Source organism: Phlebotomus argentipes, unplaced genomic scaffold, assembly GCF_947086385.1.
Source record: "Phlebotomus argentipes unplaced genomic scaffold, Phlebotomus argentipes genome assembly contig_2, whole genome shotgun sequence".
NCBI classification, from domain to species: Eukaryota; Metazoa; Arthropoda; class Insecta; order Diptera; family Psychodidae; genus Phlebotomus; species Phlebotomus argentipes.
Window position 1 is genome coordinate 5184542 of NW_026776162.1, and position 25092 is coordinate 5209633.

At 42.7% G+C, this 25092-nt stretch overlaps 3 protein-coding genes across 3 annotated transcripts in view; 2 read left to right on the plus strand and 1 right to left on the minus strand.

Moving 5' to 3' along the window:
* LOC132265201 (autophagy-related protein 16-1) overlaps positions 1 to 22173 on the minus strand; it is a 91856-nt gene extending 69683 nt beyond the window's left edge. The window contains exons 1-4 of the mRNA XM_059765778.1: positions 21795 to 22173; positions 21291 to 21724; positions 20332 to 20704; positions 20127 to 20269 (exon numbers count right to left, since the gene is read on the minus strand). Of these exons, the coding sequence (XP_059621761.1) occupies positions 20127 to 20269; positions 20332 to 20704; positions 21291 to 21724; positions 21795 to 21894 (1050 nt within the window). The 5' untranslated portion in view covers positions 21895 to 22173. The remainder of the gene's footprint in view (positions 1 to 20126; positions 20270 to 20331; positions 20705 to 21290; positions 21725 to 21794) is intronic.
* On the plus strand, positions 12915 to 18571 carry LOC132264798 (uncharacterized). The gene is made up of 6 exons (XM_059765120.1): positions 12915 to 13258; positions 13515 to 13675; positions 13874 to 14075; positions 16710 to 17887; positions 18102 to 18281; positions 18360 to 18571. The coding sequence occupies exons 1-6, from the start codon at positions 12915 to 12917 to the stop codon at positions 18569 to 18571; spliced, it is 2277 nt and encodes a 758-aa protein (XP_059621103.1).
* Positions 22174 to 22259: 86 nt separating the features above from the next.
* The window catches only part of LOC132264945 (M-phase inducer phosphatase), a 40882-nt gene continuing 38049 nt past the window's right edge, over positions 22260 to 25092 (plus strand). The window contains exons 1-2 of the mRNA XM_059765294.1: positions 22260 to 22546; positions 22684 to 22953. Coding sequence (XP_059621277.1) covers positions 22713 to 22953 — 241 coding nt within the window. The 5' untranslated portion in view covers positions 22260 to 22546; positions 22684 to 22712. The remainder of the gene's footprint in view (positions 22547 to 22683; positions 22954 to 25092) is intronic.

Here is a 25092-nt window from a genome sequence, read left to right on the forward strand (position 1 = left end):
TCCTCATGACATGACAAAGGTAACTTCTCAATGGTGAATAGAAAGATATTTCATCAGATGGAATTTTTCTGATGTGAATCTCATCGCGTCGTTTGCCCAGCAGATTTTTCTTACGTTATGAACATGATCTCGGTGTCCACATTCCAGATGAAGTTTCAGAGATTCGCAACAAAAATTTAGCATAAGAAATCTCATGAATATTTTCGTTATAAATTCTCCATGCGCAATTTGTTTAGGAATAACTGTTAGAATATTTTGAGATGATAACACATCAAATTTATTGCAGTCTTTCTGGTAAAAGTTCTCATATTTCCCACCTCAAGATGTTTATCTGGGGAGAATTGAAATAGTCACTGTGCTGTCCTAAAATACTTTACAAAACCACTAATTACAATGACTATTTTGATGGTGAGATAAAAAACCACAAATTTTTAGATGTTTTCCAACATTCACTAAACAATCTTAAGAGCAATAAACCCCCTTCATTTGATATTGCACACAATGTACCGAATCAGTTGTCTAGAGCACAGTGGCTTCTGCACAAAGCCACCTGGACCAACCGACGGTGTGGTTGAGGCATTGATGAACACTTTATCATCAAACAGCTGTAAAAAAGGAAGATTCTTTTGAAGGCACACTGTAAAAAGGCAGTAAATTCCCGTGCCATGATCTTTTGCTCTCTCTCTCGCTCAAACTACATCTTCTGAGATTCAATTATTTTTGGAACCGTTTGAATAATATTAAATTATAGCATTTCATTGAATAATTCAAAGAGACACGCCTCGTGTGTGTTTAGCATCCATGTGAAAAGGTTCAATCTTGCGCCCAGTCACTGATACTTTTTTATTGCTTCAATTATTACACGATATGACTTGAATGCAATGTAGACCCTTTTTTTTACTATTCGCCACGATGGACGTCTCGGAGTGAAAGAAGACCAGCCAATGTGCATGCATTTCATTCCAGCTACGTATAATTATATATGCATCGAATGGCGTATAGAAGAGATACCTTGTGCTATGAGCAACAATATTAACAAACCGCTGTGCCACAAATTAATGGCTTGAATACAGTTATACAATAGTGAAATGAAAAAAAAACAGCGCCGAGCATAAATTTGTGGGAGATACAGAACCATCTCATCAGCGACTTTGTAAATAAAATTTACCTAAAAAACACATTGCAGGATGAGTGAAAAAGTGTAATGTATAATTACAATATCACCCGCATTTTTTCACAACCCATCCCAATCCACACCTCACCGTGCCAAGCGCGAAAGACGCGCTGAAGAAGTAATTGCAATAGTGGCAGTGGAGGCAAGAGAAAAAAAATTAAATGTATGATTGTTTTAATGGTGAGCAAGTGTGAGGAGGAAAACACCATTATCGTATCACAAAATAATGCTTAATATCAAACTAATCGCATGGCGAATAAATTTTGTACATCCGGAAGATATTTGAGCAATTGCAAATATGATTCTCATGAATCTTTCTTTTTTTTGATGATTGGCCCCCGACGTAGTCATCATCTGGTGAATTTTCATCCCAACCTCCCAATCCAGTCCAGACACCACTGGTTGTTCCCAGTGAGCCAGCGAGATCCAGCATATCTGCCAATTATTTTGTACTTTTATACAACATAATAAAGCCAGAAGAACCAAAGAGTCCGATAACGGTTTCATATTTTTGTGCTAAAGAAACGCTTAGTTGGGATAATTTTCTCCCCATACCATCCATCTTCTCAAAATGTACATAAAAGATTTTCCATATACACATTTTGATAATCTGCTCACGTTCAAATCGATTGGGAATAGAGTGAAAACAATCCGCAGTATTTTGTAAGATAGCGATATGTTCTTTCTCTCACTCTCTCCCTGTAAAGCAGCGCAATAAATTAAGGAAACTGAAGAAGGAAAAAAAGAAACTGTTTTCACTGAGTCTCAGGTGCCAATAAAAAAGTAAATCGTGATCAACAATGAAGGGATATTTAATAATAAGTTCAGGAAGTTAGAATCTCTGAACACGCCTCTTTTTGTCTCGGCTCACGATGCCCAAGATCACACATGGAGGGCTCACAAATTCACCCCAAGGGGCTCAAAAGTGAACATAATCCGAAAGCATGTCTCAATTCCCATATACTCAACGCCATATCACACCATCGCGATCTACATCAGATGTTTGTCTCTCTCCATATGAAAACGACGAATTCTCCTTGATAAATTATACAACACATTACGTCAGGTTATGCTATCATTTGCGTAGAGAGCTTCGCATAAATTGCACTAAACCTGAAATCTAATCCAATGCCGAGATAAGCACGGTGTGCGCGGTGAGAGCACATCTCTCGATGGCCATTTTGCGAGCAAAAGAGGCTATTTTGACCGGTAAAAGCAACACAAAACCTCATTCATTAAATTATGGAATATATCAGCATAATTCGAACAGTCGCACCGCATCGGAATCTCCTCCAGTTCAATCACTCTCGTAAATTCACCAGTTGGATATCTTGTGTGTGCGCAACTCCAGCGGTGTTCGCCAATATTTTCCCAAGGAAATTCTACCCATCAACACTGTGTTAATCCTTATTTGGCTATTCAAATGAGTCCACAAGTTTTTCCCATTTCACCATTCCCTTTTTGCCAATGCGTGTCCCATTCACTAAATTACTCTGGTTACAATGGAATAGAACTTTGCCACACTTTGTGGTTATTACACGTAATATATTTCAATGTGTGGATGTTCATCCGCATTTTCCCTCCTCAATGCAATGCTCCGCATATGTAGATTCCCTCTCACAGCCATACACAGTTTGAAAAAGGTATAATGTGCTAAAGGATGGTTATTTCTTCCTTCTAAATATAAAATCAACTCTCCTGCTCAATAACATTTGTTGTCCATACAAAGTCAAATATTTGCCCATTGAGATTCTACGGTGCAAACAAATTGAAAAATCATGGTGCGTAAATAAAGGGCAATATATCTGTTTGATCTATCGGAGAGCATATCTTCCAACCATCTGAGAGACAGAGAGATTAGTAAAAGTGAGACCTCGAGAGGTTAACACGCGAGACTTCACTATCTCATTATCATCATCAGCCTTAATTTTGCAAGAAGGTAAATTAGTTTTTTTTCCTCCATCCAACCACTCAACTTCGTATGCCAACTCTGATTTTTTATATCACTGCTCACTGTCTCTTATGAATATTATACAATACGGACATTCCACGAAACAGTGAGGAAGAGCCAAGAGTCCAGGGATCATTCCCCCTTGTAAATGTTCCCATATCATAAAAGCAAGAAATGGTGGAGAGAACAAAAAAAGAGCATGCTTAAGAAATATTAGACTTAAATTTCTGGACAATTAATATTTTATTGTATACATTAAGAAAGAGAAAAAAATACAACCATGTGGATGAAAAAGTTGCAAATCGTAAATTGTTTCTTCACTCTTTCTTGCCAACTTGCGAGTTTTTCTCTCATTTCGCGATCTTGTGGCCACGAACAATTCAATAATACCTCGCGATAGCGCCTGAGAGATCTTCTTTTTTTCTCCTCCTTTTCTTTCTTTCATACTCACCACATAACTTCCCCGTGAAAAGAGTCATATGTTTTTCGGGTCTTTTCTTCTTCTTCCGCGCGCGAGGATGAGAGAAGAGCGCGCGCGGTGTTTGGAAAAAATACACACTGGAAATACGTAAAGTTCTTTGAACTTTCGATTTTACCGAAATTCTCGTAAATTATAACAAGTTTCCGAAGGCGCTCAAGCAAGTGCGTGCACAATAGGCGAAAAGAAGTATCATAAAATTTTCATTTCTACGCTTTATTAACGATAATAAGTCTTCTTTTTGCACTTACCACGGTGCTGTATTTGTGTAAATAAATCCCATTTAATATTTTATCGCACTGTTAATTTCTCAGCCTGACTCAAAACTACACAATGTGCTGGACATTGACTCGCACAGTGTCTCTTGTAAGGCTTCATTCAACACCATTGCGCGCAGCACAAAATTGAGGATGGAAGACTTTAGATGAAAAATGCCATCAGTTAATTGATGATTATTTTGAGGCGAACTGCAATTGAAATTCCAATTCCTAACGATGTTAGAATGGAAAAAAACCGTGATGCCGCAGAGATCAACAGACAAAAAAAATCAAAATCAACAAGACATAAAGCGAGAATGTTTCGCCACAATTTCGCAATTCATATTTTCTATAAGTACACAACCATCATATTCGCTAAAATCGGGAGCAATCTCGGCGGTTTGTTAGATTCCCTCTTCGGATTAACCATTGCGGATGGAGCTAATAATAAAATAGAGACATCAAGCTTATTGTGTTACATTGTATGCTATAAATTTTCTCCTCGCCACAATAAAAAAAACCCCCTCGAGAGTGGAAATGCGAAAGAAATCATCAATAAAACATGACTAGTCAGAAAATTGATAATATTTCTCCAGGCATTGGGAGTAAATTTGAAGCACGGCAATCTTCCTTTGCTAAATAATAATCACTATTTAACAAATAGCCCATCAGCACCTCTATTAATCTTTTAACTGTCACTATCTGAGGGAGAATATCAGCAATAAGCAGTTGCTACATTTGTAAGGGTTCACTTTTTATTATTATTATTATTATTTTGTCCCTCTTCCCATTCGCTCAATGCGATGAAGTCGAAAGTATATCCATCAATTCACCATCAATATATTCTGTCCCTATCTTGCTGGTCTCATGCTGAAATCTTAAGGACAGTGGCATCTCAAACATCTCAGCGCAATAACTAAACCATTTGCTAAATCCCAATACGAAAAAGAATCTCCCGCAATTTCAAATGTGACTCAGAATTTTGCGTGTGTGTGTCTTTTGCTCTCTCGCTGCATAAATAAATCAACATTGATTGTAATTACAAAAGTGCATCGTGCTTTTCGGCACGTCTCTGTATACGAACGCGGCTGCCAGCCTCAACTTACACATTCATTACACTTATGGGAGGTTCAGATGAACTCGATAAATCTCATGTTGAAGACATATCGAGATGCTTATCTGGATGGAGGGAAAAAATGCCTTTTCTGCACTTTAAATTCCATCTAGGAATTTTTTAACACCCAACCATTGAGCAGTCCAATTGCTGCTGAACCAATATTTCAATTGGACTGTCAAATAGCGTGGCTTGAGAGAGATGTGTATTTCTATTAGGCAAAAGGGACATGCCAGCGCGAAAGAGCAAATTACAAGAAACACGACACTTTGAGCAGAAATTCTGTGTATGCGAACATGCATGAATGCAACATTGTAAAATACAAATTTGCTAAATAGCACAGGGAAGGTTTTTTGTGGTATTTTCGCAAAGAAATATTTTACACCTCAAGTCTTTGTTGCAAATTATGTCCACATGATTGAATACACAAAGGCAATTTATATGTATGCGACGGGACATGAATAAATTCTGTGCACCCAGAATGATGGGATGGGGTAGAGAATTTGAGATGCAGTGTATAGAAAATTCATTTGAAATTGTTTGGAGAAGCTGACAGGAAAATTTATAATGTACATTTTATTAAACGCTCCGAGTCCGGGCATAAAAGAATCCCCATCATTATTGTAATATCGCGGCTATCTCAACACATATGTGCACATCGCGCATGAGGAACCTACTCATATTGCTGGACGCGCGCGCGCGCGCGATACAGGCCAATATAAGGGACAACGCCGCGCACTTGTGATGGGGAGAATTTGCATGAAAAAGTAAATATGTGACTTCTCACTCCATTGTGTGCCACCAGTAATGACCAAAGGAATTCCGTTAGGCATAGAATTATGCTATGGCGAATGGAGGAGGGGCAAGAAAAAAAAGATGTGATGGCACAGAGAGTGCGCCGATCGCGGAGGAGAGCACAGGTTGACGTGGCGTCCGATGATCATATTGAGATCGAGAGTGGAAAGGATAATGCGTGAATAACAATTAATTTCGATGGTTTATTGAATGTGCACAGAGGGAAAACCCACAATTACGCCGCACACCGGACATTATCCCATTGGCAGGAGGGAGAGCGCAAATAAATGATGATCAATTGAGAGATGGTGATTATGGTCGAAGAACGCGGCGAATGTGAATTGATATGTGTCCCTGAGCGATCCATTATCCATGTCAAATATTTCGACACGCGTCCATCAACCACCCAACGCTAACGTTACGACAATCTTATCCTGTCTACTGAACGTCTTGTATACTAATTGGCTCGCCAATAGTCAGAGGCCCTGATGTTAATGATGCACTGGGTAGATTCTGATGGGAAAATACAGCCCATGAGGCTGACGGTCGGGGAGGGAAAATTGATAGTGGCTCTGAAACTTAATACACATCCGTGGAGCGTCGTCTCGCGAGTCTCAAAGGTAAACAAGGAGGTGGAATAGATGGTAGACGCCAGAGAAAAAAAAAGTCCCGCATAGGGCTTTGTACTCTACCGACTGTGGTATACAAATCAGAAAAATATCTGCACTTCATAGAAGAATTTCAATATTTGACATAGGGTAACATGAAGGCATGTGGATCACCATGCTCGCTTGGAGATTGAATATTTTGATACCCGGCATTATGGCAATATATGTGTTCTGATCCATCGCCGAGATTCCCCAGTCAGCAGACCCCGAAGTATAGAGCGAATCCCTCACTCTCTCTCTTTCCCTCTTTGGCAAGAAGCTTTGCCAGCCAATCTTGCGCTTTTCCTCAAATGAATTCCATCCATGCCAATATTGGAGCGCTCCCCATGAGATCGAAATGAAGATGTTGTGCCCGATATTAAATACCCAACATGGCACCACATAGTAAAAATCAACACAGTCACTCCAGCCCAAAGGTACTTATCATTAGCGGTGGCGCGCTCATTACACGCGAAACCCCCAGTTTAATGATGAGGAATCGAGATGAAATTCCATCCAGCTCTTCTTGGCCCACGGAGTGCCCAAAAGTCAATAACCACCGGGCAGCATTTTCAAATTATCATCTTCCCCTGGACCACAAGTGTAATTTGGATTTGCCAAATATGAGATACACAAATTACATCTGTACATCGGCGGGCATGAGAATCCGGAAAAGAACTCTCAACTGATTGACAAATTACATGAAGGACCGCTTTCCCCCTATGGCGAAATAATTGAATTTCGCATGCAGGAGAAGTGACTATCAAATATTTACTGTTTCCCCCTTTCTTCTCACGCGGGCCGCCCAAAGAAAAAAGAACATTAATTAAATCCCAGATGTAGTGTCTTTGCCCTCAAGATGTGCTTAAACACACACACACAGCGTCATGCCCAGTCACTCCCCTCGAGGCCTCATCAATATGGACATTTTCCCGCTTTCCTATCACTCACAGTATGATATATTTTGCAAAATATTTCACATCAATTGCAAAACTTTCTCACGTACGAAGCCCCGTGTGCTTAAACACACCTCTTTTGACCACCCGACAATCCGCAAATTATCCCTGGCCGCAGAGAAGATCGCTTCTCTTAATTACTTCCTCCTAAAATTATATCCACACTCGCACAGGAATCAATTTGTGTGAGCGAAAACACCTTTCCTGGAATATGATTTTAATGACTTGAAATTATTCTTGGTCCAAGATGACACGAAATTTACGCAAAATTGCCTGATGGCGCAAAATCCTGTAATCCGAAGAGCTTCATTATATTGGGCTTTTCCCCACACTTCACATCCCCAAAAAATACTTTGTCAGAAAAGTGCTGAAGAATGCGAAACTATGGGAACGCATCGCTGAGAAATCAAGAAGATTTCTACGGAAAGAAAAGAAGACCACTCACTTTAACGGCAATTAATTCAACGATTCGGTCAATTCTTATCAAGAATATAACCCAATAAATATTTATGTGCGCCAACATCTTAATTAGCCTCCGATTTTACAATATTTTTTTGGGGGAAACAACATTTCAGTTCTCGAATTTAACAGTATATTCTCTCTAAACCACTGATATTCATGTGATGTTTTCATGCTGAAAATACCGAAAAGATACAATTCTAACCCAAATTGATAGTGACGCCGCAATGTCATGAGCTACACACCAACAGTGCCGGGACGACTCAACGGTATTTGGAGCAGTCATAGAGAGATTCCGCGGCACACAAATTATTGCAACATCCCTTTTGGGTGTTGTTGGAGAAATGCACATTTTTGTCGTGTGTCGTATGGGAGTTGCATGGAATATGTACATAATATATTTGATGTCGTGAGCTGAGATCACTTGTAAAGATAGGGGGTGACCGATGACATTTTCACCGTGTGCTCGCCAGCATGCAACCACAAAGCTGCCGCTCGGTGGCTTCCACCCATCCCCCGAGATCGCGCGCGGCTGACCATTTCACTCTGGGCGGATTGTTCGTCGATTTCATTGTCATCATGATTGCGCGGCCACTTCTTCCTGCGCGGCCTGCAGATAGTCACATTCTAAACATGGACGCTCTCGGAATGCTCCGCAGCTCTCTCGTCTCCAATAGTGCACACGGGAATACCTTTAGGTCGCGCTACTAATCAGCAAACGGAACAGCCAGAGCAAGTCGGACGCTAAATGTGTTAAAATATACAATGATAGAGTCATTAGCTCGGTGTTTAGAGCAGATGCAAACGTCTTCTTTTTTTTTATTGGAGTGAGAAAATTGCTGTTTTAGCACACACACAAAATGCAAATACGCGCGCGGTGAATAGAGGCGCAATAAAAAGCGCAAAGACACACATTTAATTAATGTGTTCAAAAGTTGACTTTTTGATACCGCGCGCCACAAGTGAGCCAAAAGGTCTGGCAAATTCTTGCACTGCCAACAACACCAGAGAGAGAGCAAATGCTGTGTGGAACATATGGCTGTATGTATCAGATAATTGAATTCTACTTTGGATGCAGAAATAGTGTTACTGAAGCGAATTTTCTCTTCTCTGGTATGAGGCGAAAGAAAGTGGTATTTCTTTGAGGCACGACAAACTTCTTAATTCTATATTACCATTAAATAGGACAGCATTCAGCCATCGCTATCATGACTCAACTGCAGCACAGACTTTTCTCACTCTCAGTTCCTATGCTTATTTGCAATCTTTTCTTTCTCCTCTTGGCAACTCCATCGTACAAATAAATAGCACCACCAGCTCTGCAGATTGCCAGTGCAATCACCAATTAAAGTGGCTCGAAAAGTCAATCTCTTTTCTATTAATTAGCTCTCTCTCTCCCACCCAATTTCTTCACAAATATTATAAGTATACACATTGAGGATATCATGTTACTCCTCTTATTGTTGTTAACAGGCCACTTTAAGAACGTGTGTCGCGTGTGAGAAACACTCGTAAATCTCGCTGCCTTCTTGAACCGCGCGAGATTCCCTCAAGACCCCAATGACTCTGTTTGTGTATGTATGACATAATTTTGCCAACAATGCGTGACACTGAGCATAACAATAGATATATGTAGAAACATATTGTTAGCACAAATATATCCAGTTTTATAGGACACTCCAACTCCGAAGGCACATCGAGGGCTCTCATGCTGTTTTCACTAAGTGAATCTCGCCTCTGTACACACGGCATTCCATCCAGCATTGATGGTAATTTCCGCGAAAAAAAAACCGACCATAGAGAATCGCTCGACAAGGAAAAAAAAACTGCACTGTTTGCCCCCATATTCAGGCCCATTAATAAAGCATTTCCACGCGAAATTGGGCCGCGAGAGAGACGTGAAATTGCCATTGGGTGGGAAAAAGACGCTCCAGCCGCAGTGGCTGGATTGGGGATTGATGGACTTGAACATTGGATCTGTGGTGCCCATATCAATGGCAAAGATGGTAAAGTTCTCCCACTTTGACTTGTGAATAGCTGCGATCGTTCAACACGAAAGGTGCATTAATTTCAACAATCACTTCACTACACACGATTTAGCACAAAATATGTTGACGAAGGCGAATTCCCCCTTCAGTGGATATCAATCTTCCAGAACATTTCCACTGTTTATTTACTATTCCACTGCCATTGTCTCACCACACACTCTGGCCTCTGTTGTTCTTCTTGGGATCTCACCGCGCGGAGGCATTCTGCGAGTGCCCACTCGTGGAATGTTCAGCAGCATTCGACACAAAAGATAGGCAAAATAGGAGGATTCCTGCAGAATTTAGAAGACTCTCACTCTGCTCAATCTCCAGAGGGTTCAATCCACTTTCTAGAGAGACACACTCCTGCATTTATCAGCTCATCCCAAGCGCACTATCATTTGGAAAGTGTGACAGCTTGCAGTAAAGATATACCGCATATGAACGGCACTTCCTCAGTGGAAGCATCCGTGATCCGTGTCTGCATGGCGTATGAGATGCATAAAGTAGTGGAAATGTGCCTCGTGGACTAAAGCCCAAACAGATGAGCGTTTGAGAGAAAATGAAGTCGGGTGTTTTTCCGTGGGCATGGCGAACGTATAATTTTATAATAAGGGCGCGCTAGTGCATCGTCATCACCATCAGCCCATATGTGGCTATCAGTTGAGAATCAAATTCTTCACGTTGTGCAAACAGCCGATACACATCGTTGTCAAGGCTCTGTGTGGTGCAATGCAATGTTTTATATAAAATAATTGCTTGTTGCGAATATACTTTACGGCCTCACCACACATTTCTCCGCACCGCGCAGAGATATTGGAAGGGAAACGACTCTGTGTATTGATTCCCAAGTGGTTTTTCACGTGCATCTTCTTCTTCCATCCCTGCCGACAACAGCCAGCCACCCCCTCTCTCTCACCACACATACACTGCATTTCCTTTTCCGTCATCATGCCATTGAATCATTTTTTATTATTCCCTCTCCCCGCATTCTGCACTTCCCCGAGGCTCTTGTACCTCTTTCGTGCACTTATTGTCATTTGGAATTTCCTCTCGCGAATGCATTGGAGTCGAAATCAAACTGCAACCACCCATATGCTACCGCTGTGGTTGTGTTTAGTGTCTTTTCTAGTATTTTAAATTGATACAACTCCCAGCGAGATCCACGTCCTAGATGCTGATACCTTTTTCCACCGTCTTTTTTTCACTTTGTTATTCCTACGTGGTGACTAAACGTAGATTGTCTCCCTCCTCGCCATTCCATTTCTTTTCTCACTCTCTCTCTCTCTCTCTCCCGCACACTCGCGCGCCCCATTCAAATATCGCACATGGCGAGAGGGAGGAGAAATAAAAAGACGAAGAAAAAAAATCGCGCGCTACAGAACGAAGAATGAGGAAAATAAATAAGAAAATCGCGTACGTGAAGGAGTCTCTCCACGATTCGCAAAACAGACCACAAATTTCCGACACTGCCATAGTTATAAGAAATGTGACCACAAACATTGCCACTAAATAATCCTTCGTTCCACCTCCACTTTCCGCTCCTACAATTTTTCGTCCACTCCCTGTTCCAGATCACCTTCTCACTCTCTCCCTCTCACTCTCTCTCTCTCTCTCTCGCTCTCTGTCGCCAGGAGAGACACACAGCACCGCGCTGTGTGATCCATCTGTCGACAATTTTTCTAATGAATATGCTAATGCCCGTGTGCAGACGTACAACGAATCCACTCGAGATGGACTTGAGAATTAATTGAGTGTGGTGTCATTGAAAGAAAAGTTGAAACCATCAACAAGTCGTTGCTACTGTGTGGAGGAAGAGGAAATGCACATCAGTGCGCTCTTTGCCGTTCAAGCGGCGATTAAAAATCACGATAACAGCTTTTCACACAATGTCGTCATGGAATTATCAATCCCTCAAAACTCTCTTCCTCCCTCGACCCCAATAAACCAGCACACATTGCAGCATCTGTGGCACACAACACAGCTCGTGGGCTGATGGCCCAAGATGATTGAATTGATGATGCAGAGCCTCAACTGCAAATCTGTATTTAACATAGAGCGGAGAGAGAGAAAGAGCTTTTTGCATACAACAGAAATCCTTCAGTCTTCATCATCGGTTTCTATGAAAATGAAAGAGTAAATTGAATCAATTCAATCAAACTGGAGTGCAACTGTGCAAGCTTCCAGAATTGCCCAAGACATCACAAGACACAAGCAAAGAAGAAAAAAAAAGAGAGTCGAACCAAATAAGACGAGAACAAAACATTCATCTCGATAATCAAGTTGTGTTTCTTCTTCATCCCAAAGAAGAAATTCTCCTGCATTAACACACGTGCATTACATACAAATTTACACTATAAAATTGATGGAATGCATTTGATTACTGTACACGCCATTCAATTGGTTCAATATAATATTCCCATTTGCACGTCAATCGCTGTTCACAGTTGTACGATATATACTGTGCAAGAAACTTTAATCCGCGCGTCTCCGGCCACAAAAGAATCCCTCGCGCTTCGTTATCTTGCCACAGCCATTTTTTTGCCCCTCTGCCTGATGCACAGTTCCTCAGCTCAACAATAAGCCATGAATCAATGTCTAATTACTCAAATTACTTCCTCATCCCTTTTATAGCCTCCTCAAAGGGTGACATTGAAGAAATTCCCGTGAGGCCACAAAAAGCACATTATAGACAAATTGCATATTGTTTATTACGCTCGACTCTCAAGACTTGGCATTTTTCTCCCACCGACAGTGGAAAAAGTGCGTCTCCCGTCTGATAATGTCTGTCCTGATCTTTTTCCCATACGCAGAGAGGTATCAATGTGCCATTTAATTGATTTTCTCACATCACCATCCACTTATCTCATAGCATAATATCCATCAAGCCCGATTGGTATTTGCCATCCTTCGATATCCATTGGCAGCTATTAAACAATTAATCGCAATTGCAATTATCTGAAATTTATCCACAATCTCGCTAACATCAAATTTTTCCCTCTCTTTGTCTGTCTCTTTTCATGACCGCGCGCACATGGCAAATCTAGAAGGATAAAATGCAGCGATTACAACTGGTGCATGTTTTACTTGCCGCCTCAGTCGCCATGATTCTCACTTCAACCTCAACAATGGGACAACAGTCATCGTCATATAACAAGCGACTATCTAGAACAGAAATGCCTATTGTGCAGGCAGCTAATGCACCATTAAGTGATAATATTGCGACAGCCAGTGGCTCAGAGCCAGCACTCCAAACAATTAAGGCGCCAGAGGGTGAGAGCAGTAGCGCAGTAGATACGAAACCAAGTGATATCGCAGGACTGGAAGAGTCAGACGAGAGTGACACATCAATTGAGGATGAGTGTGATCCTGATATGATTGGATTTGAGATAATCACAGGGTAAGTGAATAAAAAATCACCTAATATCATATAATGATGCGCGCGCTGCAGAACCAGGAAATACCTCGCTAATCCACCACTCTTGGTGTCCACCACACCTATTGGCCGCGAAGGCCAAGAATATATTCCCATCGATCGATCAATCGCCCCGCGATGATGCTCCTTTCCCACAGCAGCGATGGTGCATTAATAAATATCGTCCCTTCCTCCTAATGTACACACACACAATCAATTAAAAAGAATTATCTATTTGCAGGTATGTTTTCTCAGCACCGGGAAAACTCTTAGACTCCATACCAGGCACTTTAATGTTCACCGATTGCCTGGAGGCGTGCCAATCTAATGACTCCTGCAACTCTGTGAATTATGAAACCGGACTGTGTGTACTGTTTGCCTCCACTGCTGATAAACTACCAGGTATTGTGGCTGCCATCCTCCCCTTTCGCATCCCAATAATTTAGAGAATTTAATTAAGTTTTAAGCAACAAAACATTAATTTCCCCCCGTTTTTTGCCGTTTGTCTCCGCAAATAACCTTGCCCACCCCCTGTGCACGACCTCCTGTACCTGCGCCTGTCGACAATCATTGCTAAACTTGACTGCCCGGACGGATCAGGAGCACTGGCCAAGTCGCAGTTTCCCGTTTTCACCATCTACGCGCAGAAATCATGCCTGGCCATCCGCCCGTGCGCCCGTGCCTGGTGCATCGACAGAGTACAAGGCTACAAATTACTGGGATACGAAAAACGATCAGCTCAGGCAGCTTCTAGGCGCGACTGCCTGGAGATGTGCCTCGGTGAGACGGACTTCACATGCCGGTAAGTTTCGCCACAGAAAACGCACTGTGTGCCAAGATATCTATTCCCTTCCACAGAGTGAGTGAGAGAGAGATTGCGGTGCAAATGTGAGGAGATTGCTGGGTGAGGTGCGCAAATAAATCCACATGGGATGTGAAAATTGATTCCCAACAGCAGCGCTCACATGCCAGCAAACGGCACAAGTTTCCGCAATTTTCTCTCGCAATATACTACACATTGCTAAATAATGATGGTCAAACAACTTGTCCCAAGCTAATAGACATTATTTATTATGGAGACAGAGAAAGAGGGATTAGAGACTAGACCAATGGGCAGTGGCTGCAGTCATGTGCAATGTAGTTCACGATAAACTGCCCGAATAATTAATTTCAATTGTTTACGTTATGAGAGCACCAGAGTGTCCAAACATCTGACGGATGTTGAGCACGCTCCCTCCACCTTCCACAGCGCCATGAGAGTGAGCCATATTATGTACATACAGCACAACATACCTTGAACTTGGCCACTTGAGCAAGCGCTCCAGCCACTCATTTCCCTACATTTCTTGCGCCCAACATAGCGCTTATCTCTCCCCCTCGCCGTACCTATAATTTCCCTCCCGCGCTACTTCCATGGCCAAAGCACCAACATCATCCGCAATGTTCTTTTTGTTCTCCGCGGCGAGAAGGAAAATTCTGTTACACATTGCTCGTCGTCGTCTTCACAATTTGCACCGCCTTGATGTGTTAGAACACAGAAACGAATTTAAATTAATTAACTGTACATTGAATGCTAATATAAAATTTCTTTGGTGTGCGCTCTTAATTCAGCAATGCGGAATTGTTGTATACACGGGCAAAATGCTCCATACCTCGTCTCCTCCATCATCACAATAATTCGCGTTAAACTGTTTAATTAGATTTATAATGGAGCTGTGCACAGGGATTCAGCTTCAAACAAAATAATATATATATATTTCTGTTACACTCCATGGGAAGTTGTGCAGAATATTTTGATATTTACTCTCTCACACACCATAAATATGGAGCAAAACACCACTTCTCTCATGTCTTCGGCTTCTCCACACACGAGAAATGGGTGAGATGATGATGATGATGAGAGAGAGGGATTTATATAAAATAACTTAATTAGCGCCCGAGCGATGCTATGACCTTTTCCACTGCTAATTTTCATCTCTGTTTTCAACCAAATTCGCACACACAACACATTTCAAATAACCTCATCGTCATCCCCCTTCTTACAGTGAGTGCGCGCAATGAAGCTGGCAAATTGAATAGGAGTGAAAATAACGAGGGGTGTGTCAATTCGCACTTGATGTACAAATTGGCCAAACACCGCGCACATCTTTTTGCCATGCTTCGGTGTTTTAATTGGAAATCACCTTTTTTTTCGGCGCACCCAGAGAAGGCACGAATCTTATTACGTACACCCGGATTAGGTTTATCGGCATGACACCTCTTCAAAAGCACCCAACCAAGTATGAATCTCTTGGTGATTAATTCGCTCCCAAACTAATCAATCAATCAAAGGTGCAAATTAGAACAAGATATACAAGCAACTAAGGCCAATTGAAGTCCATTGAACTTGGGTGAGTGGATGGAAAAGTCATTGGTCATCTGGGAAATTACTGACATTCCCCTGGGCAGAAGTTACAAATCCATTAGAGGAGAGAATATTTGCTGATTGCATAATAGGGATGAGTACACAACATAGTCACATTACTCCATTCTGCGCTAATCAATTGACTGCAACTCCACACCTTTCACTTTCCACACAGTCACCAGCGGATGATTTGCGACTTTTCACTAATGCCCCAGACATCCAGACACCCATCAACCTTGACTTGCAGCGCACTTCAGCAGAAATCATTACGGCACATGTTCAATTCCATCTAATTTGGGGAGGCTGAGAGTCCATTTCGTACACCACAAAATGAGACATGTTCAAGTATTCATTTCACACGCCACTTCTTCGGCCTGGTGCATCACCTGGTCATCAGCACAGAGTCGTGCTTTTAATACCCGCTTTTGTTGCCGACAAGCGAGATGGCAATGGAAGAGGTGGCAAGGCTATTGCCGCGCGTCTCTTTTGATAATGTTACAATTTTGATGAAAATTGCATCGCCACACTCACTAATAAAGTGGAATCACACAATTGAAATGCCCGCGATGATCAAGAGACGCGCGCGGTCCAAGGAGTGGAAGATAAGTGAGCTTGACACATACAACACACAGGATGCAATTGTGGTTTGGCTCTCCTCCGCGCTCCTGCGCGAATGGATTTCTCATTCTTCTCTTCCCATCTTTTTTTTCTTCATATCATTGCGACCCTTTTGACTTTGCCTTCTTGTGACCGCATTCAGCATAATTTTTCCCCGTCCCTCTCGCTCATAGCCACAATAAATGCCACAGAATTATCATCATAAATTGCCGACAATATTGCATTTCACGTTTGGCCAAGACCACTCTTCATCTACTAAGTGCTTTGCAGCACACAAACAACCACACGCCACTGTATGTGGAAATTGAAAGTGACATTCAAAGGGAGGTATACACAAACCTCTCTCGCCAGCCCAATTGTAAATCATATTCAATAATGAAATAATAGTCACCACCACTCTCCTTCCCATTGCAGATCTGCCAACTTTTATCGGTCTAGCGGTTTGTGTGAACTGTCTGACATGGATCGCATCACATTGGCCGGCTCCAGTGCCTTCAAGCACAGCGATGAGGCGGACTATCTTGAGAATGCATGCGCCGAGGAGCCAAACAAGCTCTGTGAATTCAAACGCCTCTCCGGCCGCATCCTCAAGACCGTGGACTCGGTGTATCAAGACGTGTCCAGTGTGGACGAGTGCCGGGAATTGTGTCTCAATTCACCCTATCGCTGCCACTCCTATGACTACGGTGACACCGGCGATATGGTGTGCCGTCTAAGTCATCACAGCCGCGCCACACTTGCCGACATCCAAGATCCCTACTTAGACGTCCCCGAGGCGGCCACATATGAGCTCTCATCCTGCTACAATGTCTCCATTGAGTGCCGCGCCGGCGACATGGTGGCCAAGATCCGCACATCCCGCATCTTTGACGGCAAGGTGTACGCCAAGGGGGCCCCCAAGTCGTGCTCTGTGGACGTGAAGAACGCCCTGGAGTTCGAACTGCGCATGGGATATCAAGATCTCGAGTGCAACGTGCGCCAGAATGGCCTGGGACGCTACATGAACGACGTCGTCATTCAGCATCACGATAAGATTGTCACATCCTCAGATTTGGGACTTGCGCTCACATGCCAGTACGACCTCACCAACAAGACTGTGTCCAATGATGTGGACTTGGGCGTCACCGGAGACATCGAGACCACCCTGTCCGAGGAAGTCGTCGTGGACTCACCCAACGTCATCATGAAGATCACCTCTCGCGATGGCAACGACATGATGCGATCCGCCGAGGTGGGAGATGCCCTGTCGCTGAAATTCGAGATTGCCGAGCAACAGTCACCCTACGAGATCTTCGTCCGCGAGCTCGTGGCCATGGATGGCACGGACAATGCCGAGATCACCCTCATCGACTCCGACGGCTGTCCCACAGATCACTTCATCATGGGTCCCATCTACAAGAGCTCCACCACCGGGAAGATCCTCATCTCGCACTTCGACGCCTTCAAGTTCCCCTCTTCGCAGACGGTGCAATTCAGAGCCCTGGTCACACCTTGCATGCCCACCTGCGAGCCCGTGCAGTGCGACGAGGAGGACTTCAGCGGAGAGCTGAGATCTCTCATCTCCTACGGCCGCAAGCGGCGATCAGTCAATGGTTAGTAACACTCATCAATCAATCTTGGTCAAGCGGCTACTCAGCGGTACAATGATAGGCCCTATTATCTCGAGAAACGAAAACACTGTCCCCTTTTTGCACAATTACCCAAAAACTACTCTAACACCGCCGAAATTGATCATGATTGTTCGCACTAAGTAATCCCCCCAAGTGTGCGAAAACATCAACACGTAATCATTGTCATTTGTTCCAGCTTCCAGGCGAATGCGCCGTGAAACACTCAAGCAGCCACCAGAAGACATGCTTCTGGTGCAATCAATTGAAATTACCGACAAATTTGGCTTCGAGAAGCAACAATCGCAGATTAGGCCCACCACGAAAGAGACTGTCTTTATGGCCACCGATAATCAGGCATTCTGCATAAATGGCTTCGGTAATATTCCTCAAAACTTAATGCCCAAATTACACTGGAACATTTTGCCAATAACTGTGTGTGTGAGAACATTTGCAGGTCTCATACTGGCCGGAGCTGTCTTCCTGCTCGCTCAAGTCTCAGTCATCGGCATCTGGACATTCCTGTGGCAGCGACGACGAAAACAGCGCAACTTCGAGGAGTCCGCGTACGGCTCCACCATTCCCACGCCCACCCTCACCGCCGGCCGGACTGATTCGCTCTGCAAACTGTACGAGACAACCCACTCGAGACATCCTCGTCACTTCTAACACGCGCCAACACACGGGGAAATGACGAAAGGAAATGATAAGTAGGAAATTACACAAAAAATGACAAAAAATCGAGCTACAGTAACAATGTTAAGGAAAAAAACAATTAGGCGTCATAACTGAAATAACCGACAGATAAGACTTTAATTTTTATTTCTCCTCTAAAGTAATAGGCAAGAGATTTCCAGTACATTTTTTTGGTTTTTCACCCTTCCAACTCCTGCATTTGCAGGAAAGACACATTTTATCCCCTCCAAATTCCGCGATATACAGATGACTTTTTTGTGGGTCGAGCATGATTTTGTTTTACCATCAAAACCAACTACCATATTAGCGAATTAATTTAAAATGATTACGTAAAATTTTTACGACAAAAAAATGCGCTCAATTTTATTATTATTTGCTTAGGTGCCGGATTACTAAAAAAAAACAATGAGAACGAGATCACGAAATCGAAGACGAAAAGAAGCGTAATTATAAATAATATATTTCTACGATAATTAACTCTCAAACGCATTCCAATGCATTTTGGAAGTTGAAGTATAATGTTAGGTGTACTTTTCTTATTAAAAACAAAAAAAAACAATCAACGCAAGAAGATTAATCAATTTAGCGATGAAGATAAGGATAACTATGAGAAAAAAAATTGGAAAAAAGGACGACTGTACATGAGATGAGTGATTGTGTGTTTGTCATAATCTTTCAACTTAGCATTTATGAATTAACGATTCCCATTTCCTGCCCAAACTGGCAAGCTAAGCATCCCCAAAAATTTATCAGATCAACACCCTTCAAGTGGTCTGATAAATCCCATATCTTGCGAACCACAAAGTGTGAGAAAATGCGTGTGTATCTTTAATATAAAAATAATTTAAATTCTTGTACAAGATCTACAAGGTTGAAATGGAGAAACATTTTCCTAATATTTCCATTCAACATCACAGATTGAGGAATCTCTCTCTCTCTTCACTTGCTCACCACCAATGAGTGTGTGTGTGGCGCACAGCTTGAAGAAATGTTAGGAAAAAGGTCTTCTCCATCTTGTCATCCAGTTAAAGAATGTTACAAACTCAATTGGAATCATTTGTCCTTTTTTCTGAGATTGTCAACTAACAAGATAATATTCGTGTGAAAAATTTACAACATAATTGCCCTCAATGGACATTCCCATATGGAATTTTTCACAAGAACATTTTCCATGACAATCAAGTGCTGATTAAGAAAGATTGCAATAAAGAGCGGAAAGTATCTTTTACATTTTTCGCTCTTCTTACTTTTATATTATATGATTTTTTTAATACTTAATAGCCTGAGACATTAAGTGACAATTTAATTAAACGGAATACAATTTCACTTCTTTTTTAACCCATGTCCTCAGACTCTTCTTCCTCATCAATCCCATCTTTTTCACCCGAAAGTAAGAAACAAAAAAAAAACATTGTGTATGCAATATTCTTCTCAGTGGCACAGCGAAGCGCCGTGACAAACTGATCTGACGTAATTATAAAAGAGACATCATGAATAATAAATGATAAAAAATCAGTATTTAACTTACCCGTAATCTTTGATCTGTCACCGTCCACACGCGACTTGCAAAGTCATTGGAAGTCCCGAGGATCATCGTTCCGGTCGAATCGAAGTCCACTGAATTCACTCCAGCGTTGCTTCCCACCAGAGTTCCTCGAGGTTCCATTGTACCTGCAGAAATTGACCGAAAATCAGCCCTTTTTGATCTCTTCAGGACAGCAAATTTTCCTCACCTGTTCCCACATCCCACAATTTCACCTTCCTGTCAGCTCCTCCCGTGGCAATTATGCGATCCAGAGGACACCAGCGCACAGCATTCACCTCGCCATCGTGCGCGTCGAAGCGCAGATGAACACTTGTGGGAAGAGACACACTGAAGAAGCCCGCCGCCTTGGCGCCGGCGCCCGAGAGGTCGGCCAGGCTGCCTCGATCGAGCGGAAGAATTGGACTACTGGAGCGCCTGGAAGCGTCCTGAGCCGCATCCTCAAGCTCACGACGCATCTTCTCAGTTCGTTTGCGCAGGAGATTCTCATTCTCCTCATTCAACTTGTCGGCATCCTTCGCCTTATACTTCATCAGTCGATCTACCAATTGTCGATTTTCATCCTGCAACAAAAACAACATACAGAGTTTGACGAACTGACAACATTTTCTGATGATAAGATATGAAACTGTTCGCGAGATTCATCATATGATTGACTCAGATGACTAACATCACGCTAATCTGCACGAGTTATTGATTTATGGACTATCACGAGATGGTCAGACAATCGCGAGACGGTAATTAAAGTGAAACAATCAAGCCAAGATTTCTTCAGACGGATTTCTTATTGTGAAACTACGCGTTACGCAGCTCAAATTGAGTAACGCACACTCTTAAAGTGTTTGCAATCCGAAAAGTGACTCTCTCGCTGAATTTTTAATTTTCAAAAGTAAATAAGAGTGTGCTTTATCGAGCGTTGATGATATAAAATCAATAATTTCTCTAGATTCACATTACATAAACACAAGAAAAGAGATTCTCAAAAGCATGTCTCTTTGTTCTCCGCTAAAGACAACGATGCAAATTGATGCTAATAAATCTGAGATGCTTCTAATAACTTTGTCCCGCGAGATAACACTTAAACCCACAAGTTTTATGACCTAATTAGCTTAACACGAAGAGAACAAAGGCTTGTCGCAGCGAATTCACCTGAACCTTTCGCAGCTTGTCCTCCACAGCGGAGTGGGCGAGTTGCAGGGCAGTGTATTCATCCCGCAGGATTGTGTTGAGGTCCTTCAGTTCTGAGATGTTGTTGGTCAACATCTGCACTTCGGCTTTCAAGCTCCCGTTCAGTGTCACCTGCTCGGCGTACTTCTCCTCGCGATCCTGACTCTTCCTCGTCATCTCGGCCAGCTTCACATTCAGATCCACAATCATCTGGGCATTCTCGCCTTTGCGCTTGTGGAGCTCCGTCAGTTCCTCCTGCTGTGTCATCAGCTTCTTCTCGAGAGCCTGAATCTTGGCCGAGGAAGCACCACTTCCGCCATGCGACTGTCCGGCGCCTGAGCGCAGCTGCTCATTCTCTACCGACAGCCTCAGGTTCTCCAGTTGCAGCTGGACATTGGCATCGAACAGCCGATTGTCTGTAAGAGCAGAAAAATCGTCAAAATGCAGTCGAGATGCACTGAAAACACACAAACACTGCAAACTTACTGGCCGTGAAAATGCCATCAAAGAAGGATGACTCCTTGCGATTTCGCTCTTTTAAACTGTGCACCAGCTTCCTCTTCCACATGGGCTCCTGGGAATTCATGGCTAATTGGCAAAACACCCGGAAAAATCACCCCAAAAATCATACAAATTTCCCCCAAGTGTCAAACAAGAGAGTGAGGTTACGTTTTCGCGATTGCACTGCAAAATCCACCAAAAGTGGCACTTTTCACACTAAACACTACCACTATGAGTTGAGTGAGAGAGATTTTAGAGAGTTTCCATGCTATTTGCGCGATTAAATGTCCCGATATGCCACGTTTTGGGCGATAAAAACGCGGAAGAATTTTCGCGACACCACAAAAGTAAACACGAAAAACATCGACAATCATCTGTCCGCGGAGGGGAAGTGGCGATGTCAATAAGATCGCCAAGTGCTGGGGTTGCCAGAGCGGACCAAGTTCTTCGCGAGGACTAGATAAAACCATCTTTGATTTGTGAAAAAATGCGAAATTAGGTGGTATTTAATAAATGTTCCTGGATGAATTGTATTGTAATGTGAGTTTGGTCAATGCTCTTTGTGTAGAGCTTGTTTTCGCTGCGATAAGAGAGGTGGATAGTGAGAAATTTGCGTGTAAAGTGGAGACTGACATTTTTCTTGTGGTGCAGTTAGGATTGAATTCCCTGAATTGCTGTGATAACGGGTTCACTTTCGACTACTAAGTGCTCCCGGAGAGTCTGTCCAAGCTGCAGAGGTGAGTATCCTCTCATTTGATCCACTGGGAGTGGATTTGTCTTGAACGATGAATTTTATATTCCAGAAATTCCCAGAGTCATTTCGCGCCCTTTTCACCATTTTTTGTTCGTCACAATTTTTTTTTGTATTCTTTAGAATTGACTTCCATCGAGACAAAGGAAGCCATGAGTGACTCCAACGATGCTTCTGATGGAGAAAAAGGGTTGTCATTACCTGAGGACTCGTGTGCTTTGGGCGATGATGATAAGAGCTTTCAAGAATTCTTCTCCGAACTCAGGCAAAAGCAATTCGTCTCATCAGAGTCTCATGTCAGCGACTCGCCAATCACGGACTTAAGCCACGATCTGTGCTTAGCCTCTCTCAAAACACCCTGCGTGGCTTCGCTGGATCATGACGAGTGCCGAGGTGAGTTCCCGAGACTCAATCCCAAAGCCTTTAAATGTTTGCCATCTCACCACAATCGGTTGATGTTGGCGCGATAAAAAAGCAAGACGTTGGAGACACTTGATCCTCTCTCCTCGGCGGCATATGTGGAGTAGATGGGATGGTGTTTTTTGTGGGAGCTCTTTGTGGCCCCAGTATAAAGATGTTGGGTCGAATTTGATCTCCCGCATGATCGAGGGAAGCAGCCGAGAGATCTCTTCATGAGGTCCCATTTTTTCTCAGTGGCAACGCCATATTTCATCGTTGTGCCACCCAAAATCAATTAGATCGAGTGCTTTTTATGCCAGGAACGTGATCGTGGTCAAATTGAGTGTTTCTGCCAGTTTCTGTGCGATCACTGGCTTTGGAGATTATTTTATGGCTCTCTTGACGCCACTTCTAAGCTCACAATCCATCGGTCATGCTTATCAGATTATCTATGGTAATCTTGTAGAATTTCTAGGTTCTTGAGAGATATTTTCTACTGTGATTTTGAAACACAATTCTTTCAACCCAAAATATTTACTTTTGTGAATCATGAGTTGAAAATACAGTAGAAAACACTCAATTTATCGGAAGAGGAAGTTCTTTTGAACGCCTTCCGATTTCTACCCGCATCGGAAATCGTGTTTAAATGGTTTAAATCACAAATCATAATTTTTTTTTGGACTTTTGAAAATGATCTATTTTTCAAGGTTTCTAAATATATTTAATCGAGAGGAGAGAAACAAAACGTCTTGCGGTCATTTTTGGTCCATCCGCTGACTTTTGCGGAAGAGAGAGAGAGAGAGAAAAGCAGAGACTGGAATTTTGGCGCGTGTTTCATATTTTGCCGGCAACTCAGGAGCATTTGTCTCAGGTGATTTATAGGTTTCCCTCGAGGAGTCTCTGGCCGTCTGTGTGTGTGTGTTTGTGACTAATTTAGCGGTGAAGTTTTCCCGCTGCATTTTTCGCTATGGTGTGATTTATACAGATAATTGTCTTCCTTATGTACAGCGAATTCAATTGATGAGTGTTGGAAGGATAAGTGAGGAATGTCTTTTGTTCCTGGCATTCACTGCATGGGGTGCAATTTTGGCCCCTCTTGTCCGTCGCCGTGAGTCTTGAAAGACTGACTCTTTTTCTCTCTCTCGCTGGCGCACGGAGAATAAGGAAATTTAAAATCCCGCACTTTTTCTGCACGAGTGCGAGAGATCTTTAAAAACCCACCCCAAATTTAAAAGGGGTGCGCCTTGAGACGTCTTTCCACCGCAGTTTCTTCCAAGAATGTCTCCCTCTGGGGTGGTTTGCATTTTGGCGGGAAGGCGCGAAGGCGCGAAGAAGACACGCGAGACACGGTTTTATTTATTAGTGGCGCGACATAGAAGTGTTGGGGGATGATTGTGATTTCCTTGGTGCGCGGGAAAATGGTTTTAATTTTAGAACGAGAGCAGCAGCAGCGTGACCCTAAGTGCATGTGTGACATATGCCCCCTTCAAGACGTCGCTCGGCGCATTGAGTAACGTCGTCTTGTGCGCTCCTGCGAGGGCCCACAGTAGTTTTCACATTCCATGGGGTGGCTTCTCGGTTATAACGCATTTTCGCATCTGCCCTGTTCCTCCTGAGCGACGACGGTATATCACATCGGCAGTGTATTCCTCTCCTGGCGTCCGAGGAGAGTTTCCACACTCAGGGATTTCGTCAACTCGAAGACGTTGGCTTTTCCCGCGCTTCTGCTGTCAAAGGTCATCATCATCATCGTCATTGAGGAGGCAAATTTTGGTGTGATGCGAGAAATTGTGAAGATATCCTGAGGGATCACTGTTAATACACTCGATTCTCAACGATTTCCTAAAGTCATGGGATTGTTTAGAAAATAAACCCTCCAGTTGATACACACAGAAGATGTCTTAAAAGGCTGAGAAATAAACATTGGAAGCATTCAATAGAATCCTATCAAAACTTTATCTAAATCGATTGAACAAAATAACGATTTTGGAGGGAAATTCTCTGTCAATGCAATTGAATCAGTGTAATAAAGTTAGGGTTGCGATTGCCAGACAAAGAGCACTGCACAATTTCCTGATAAAGCGGTTTTATTTAATACTGTAATGTTTGCCTGACAGAATTATATTTTTCACT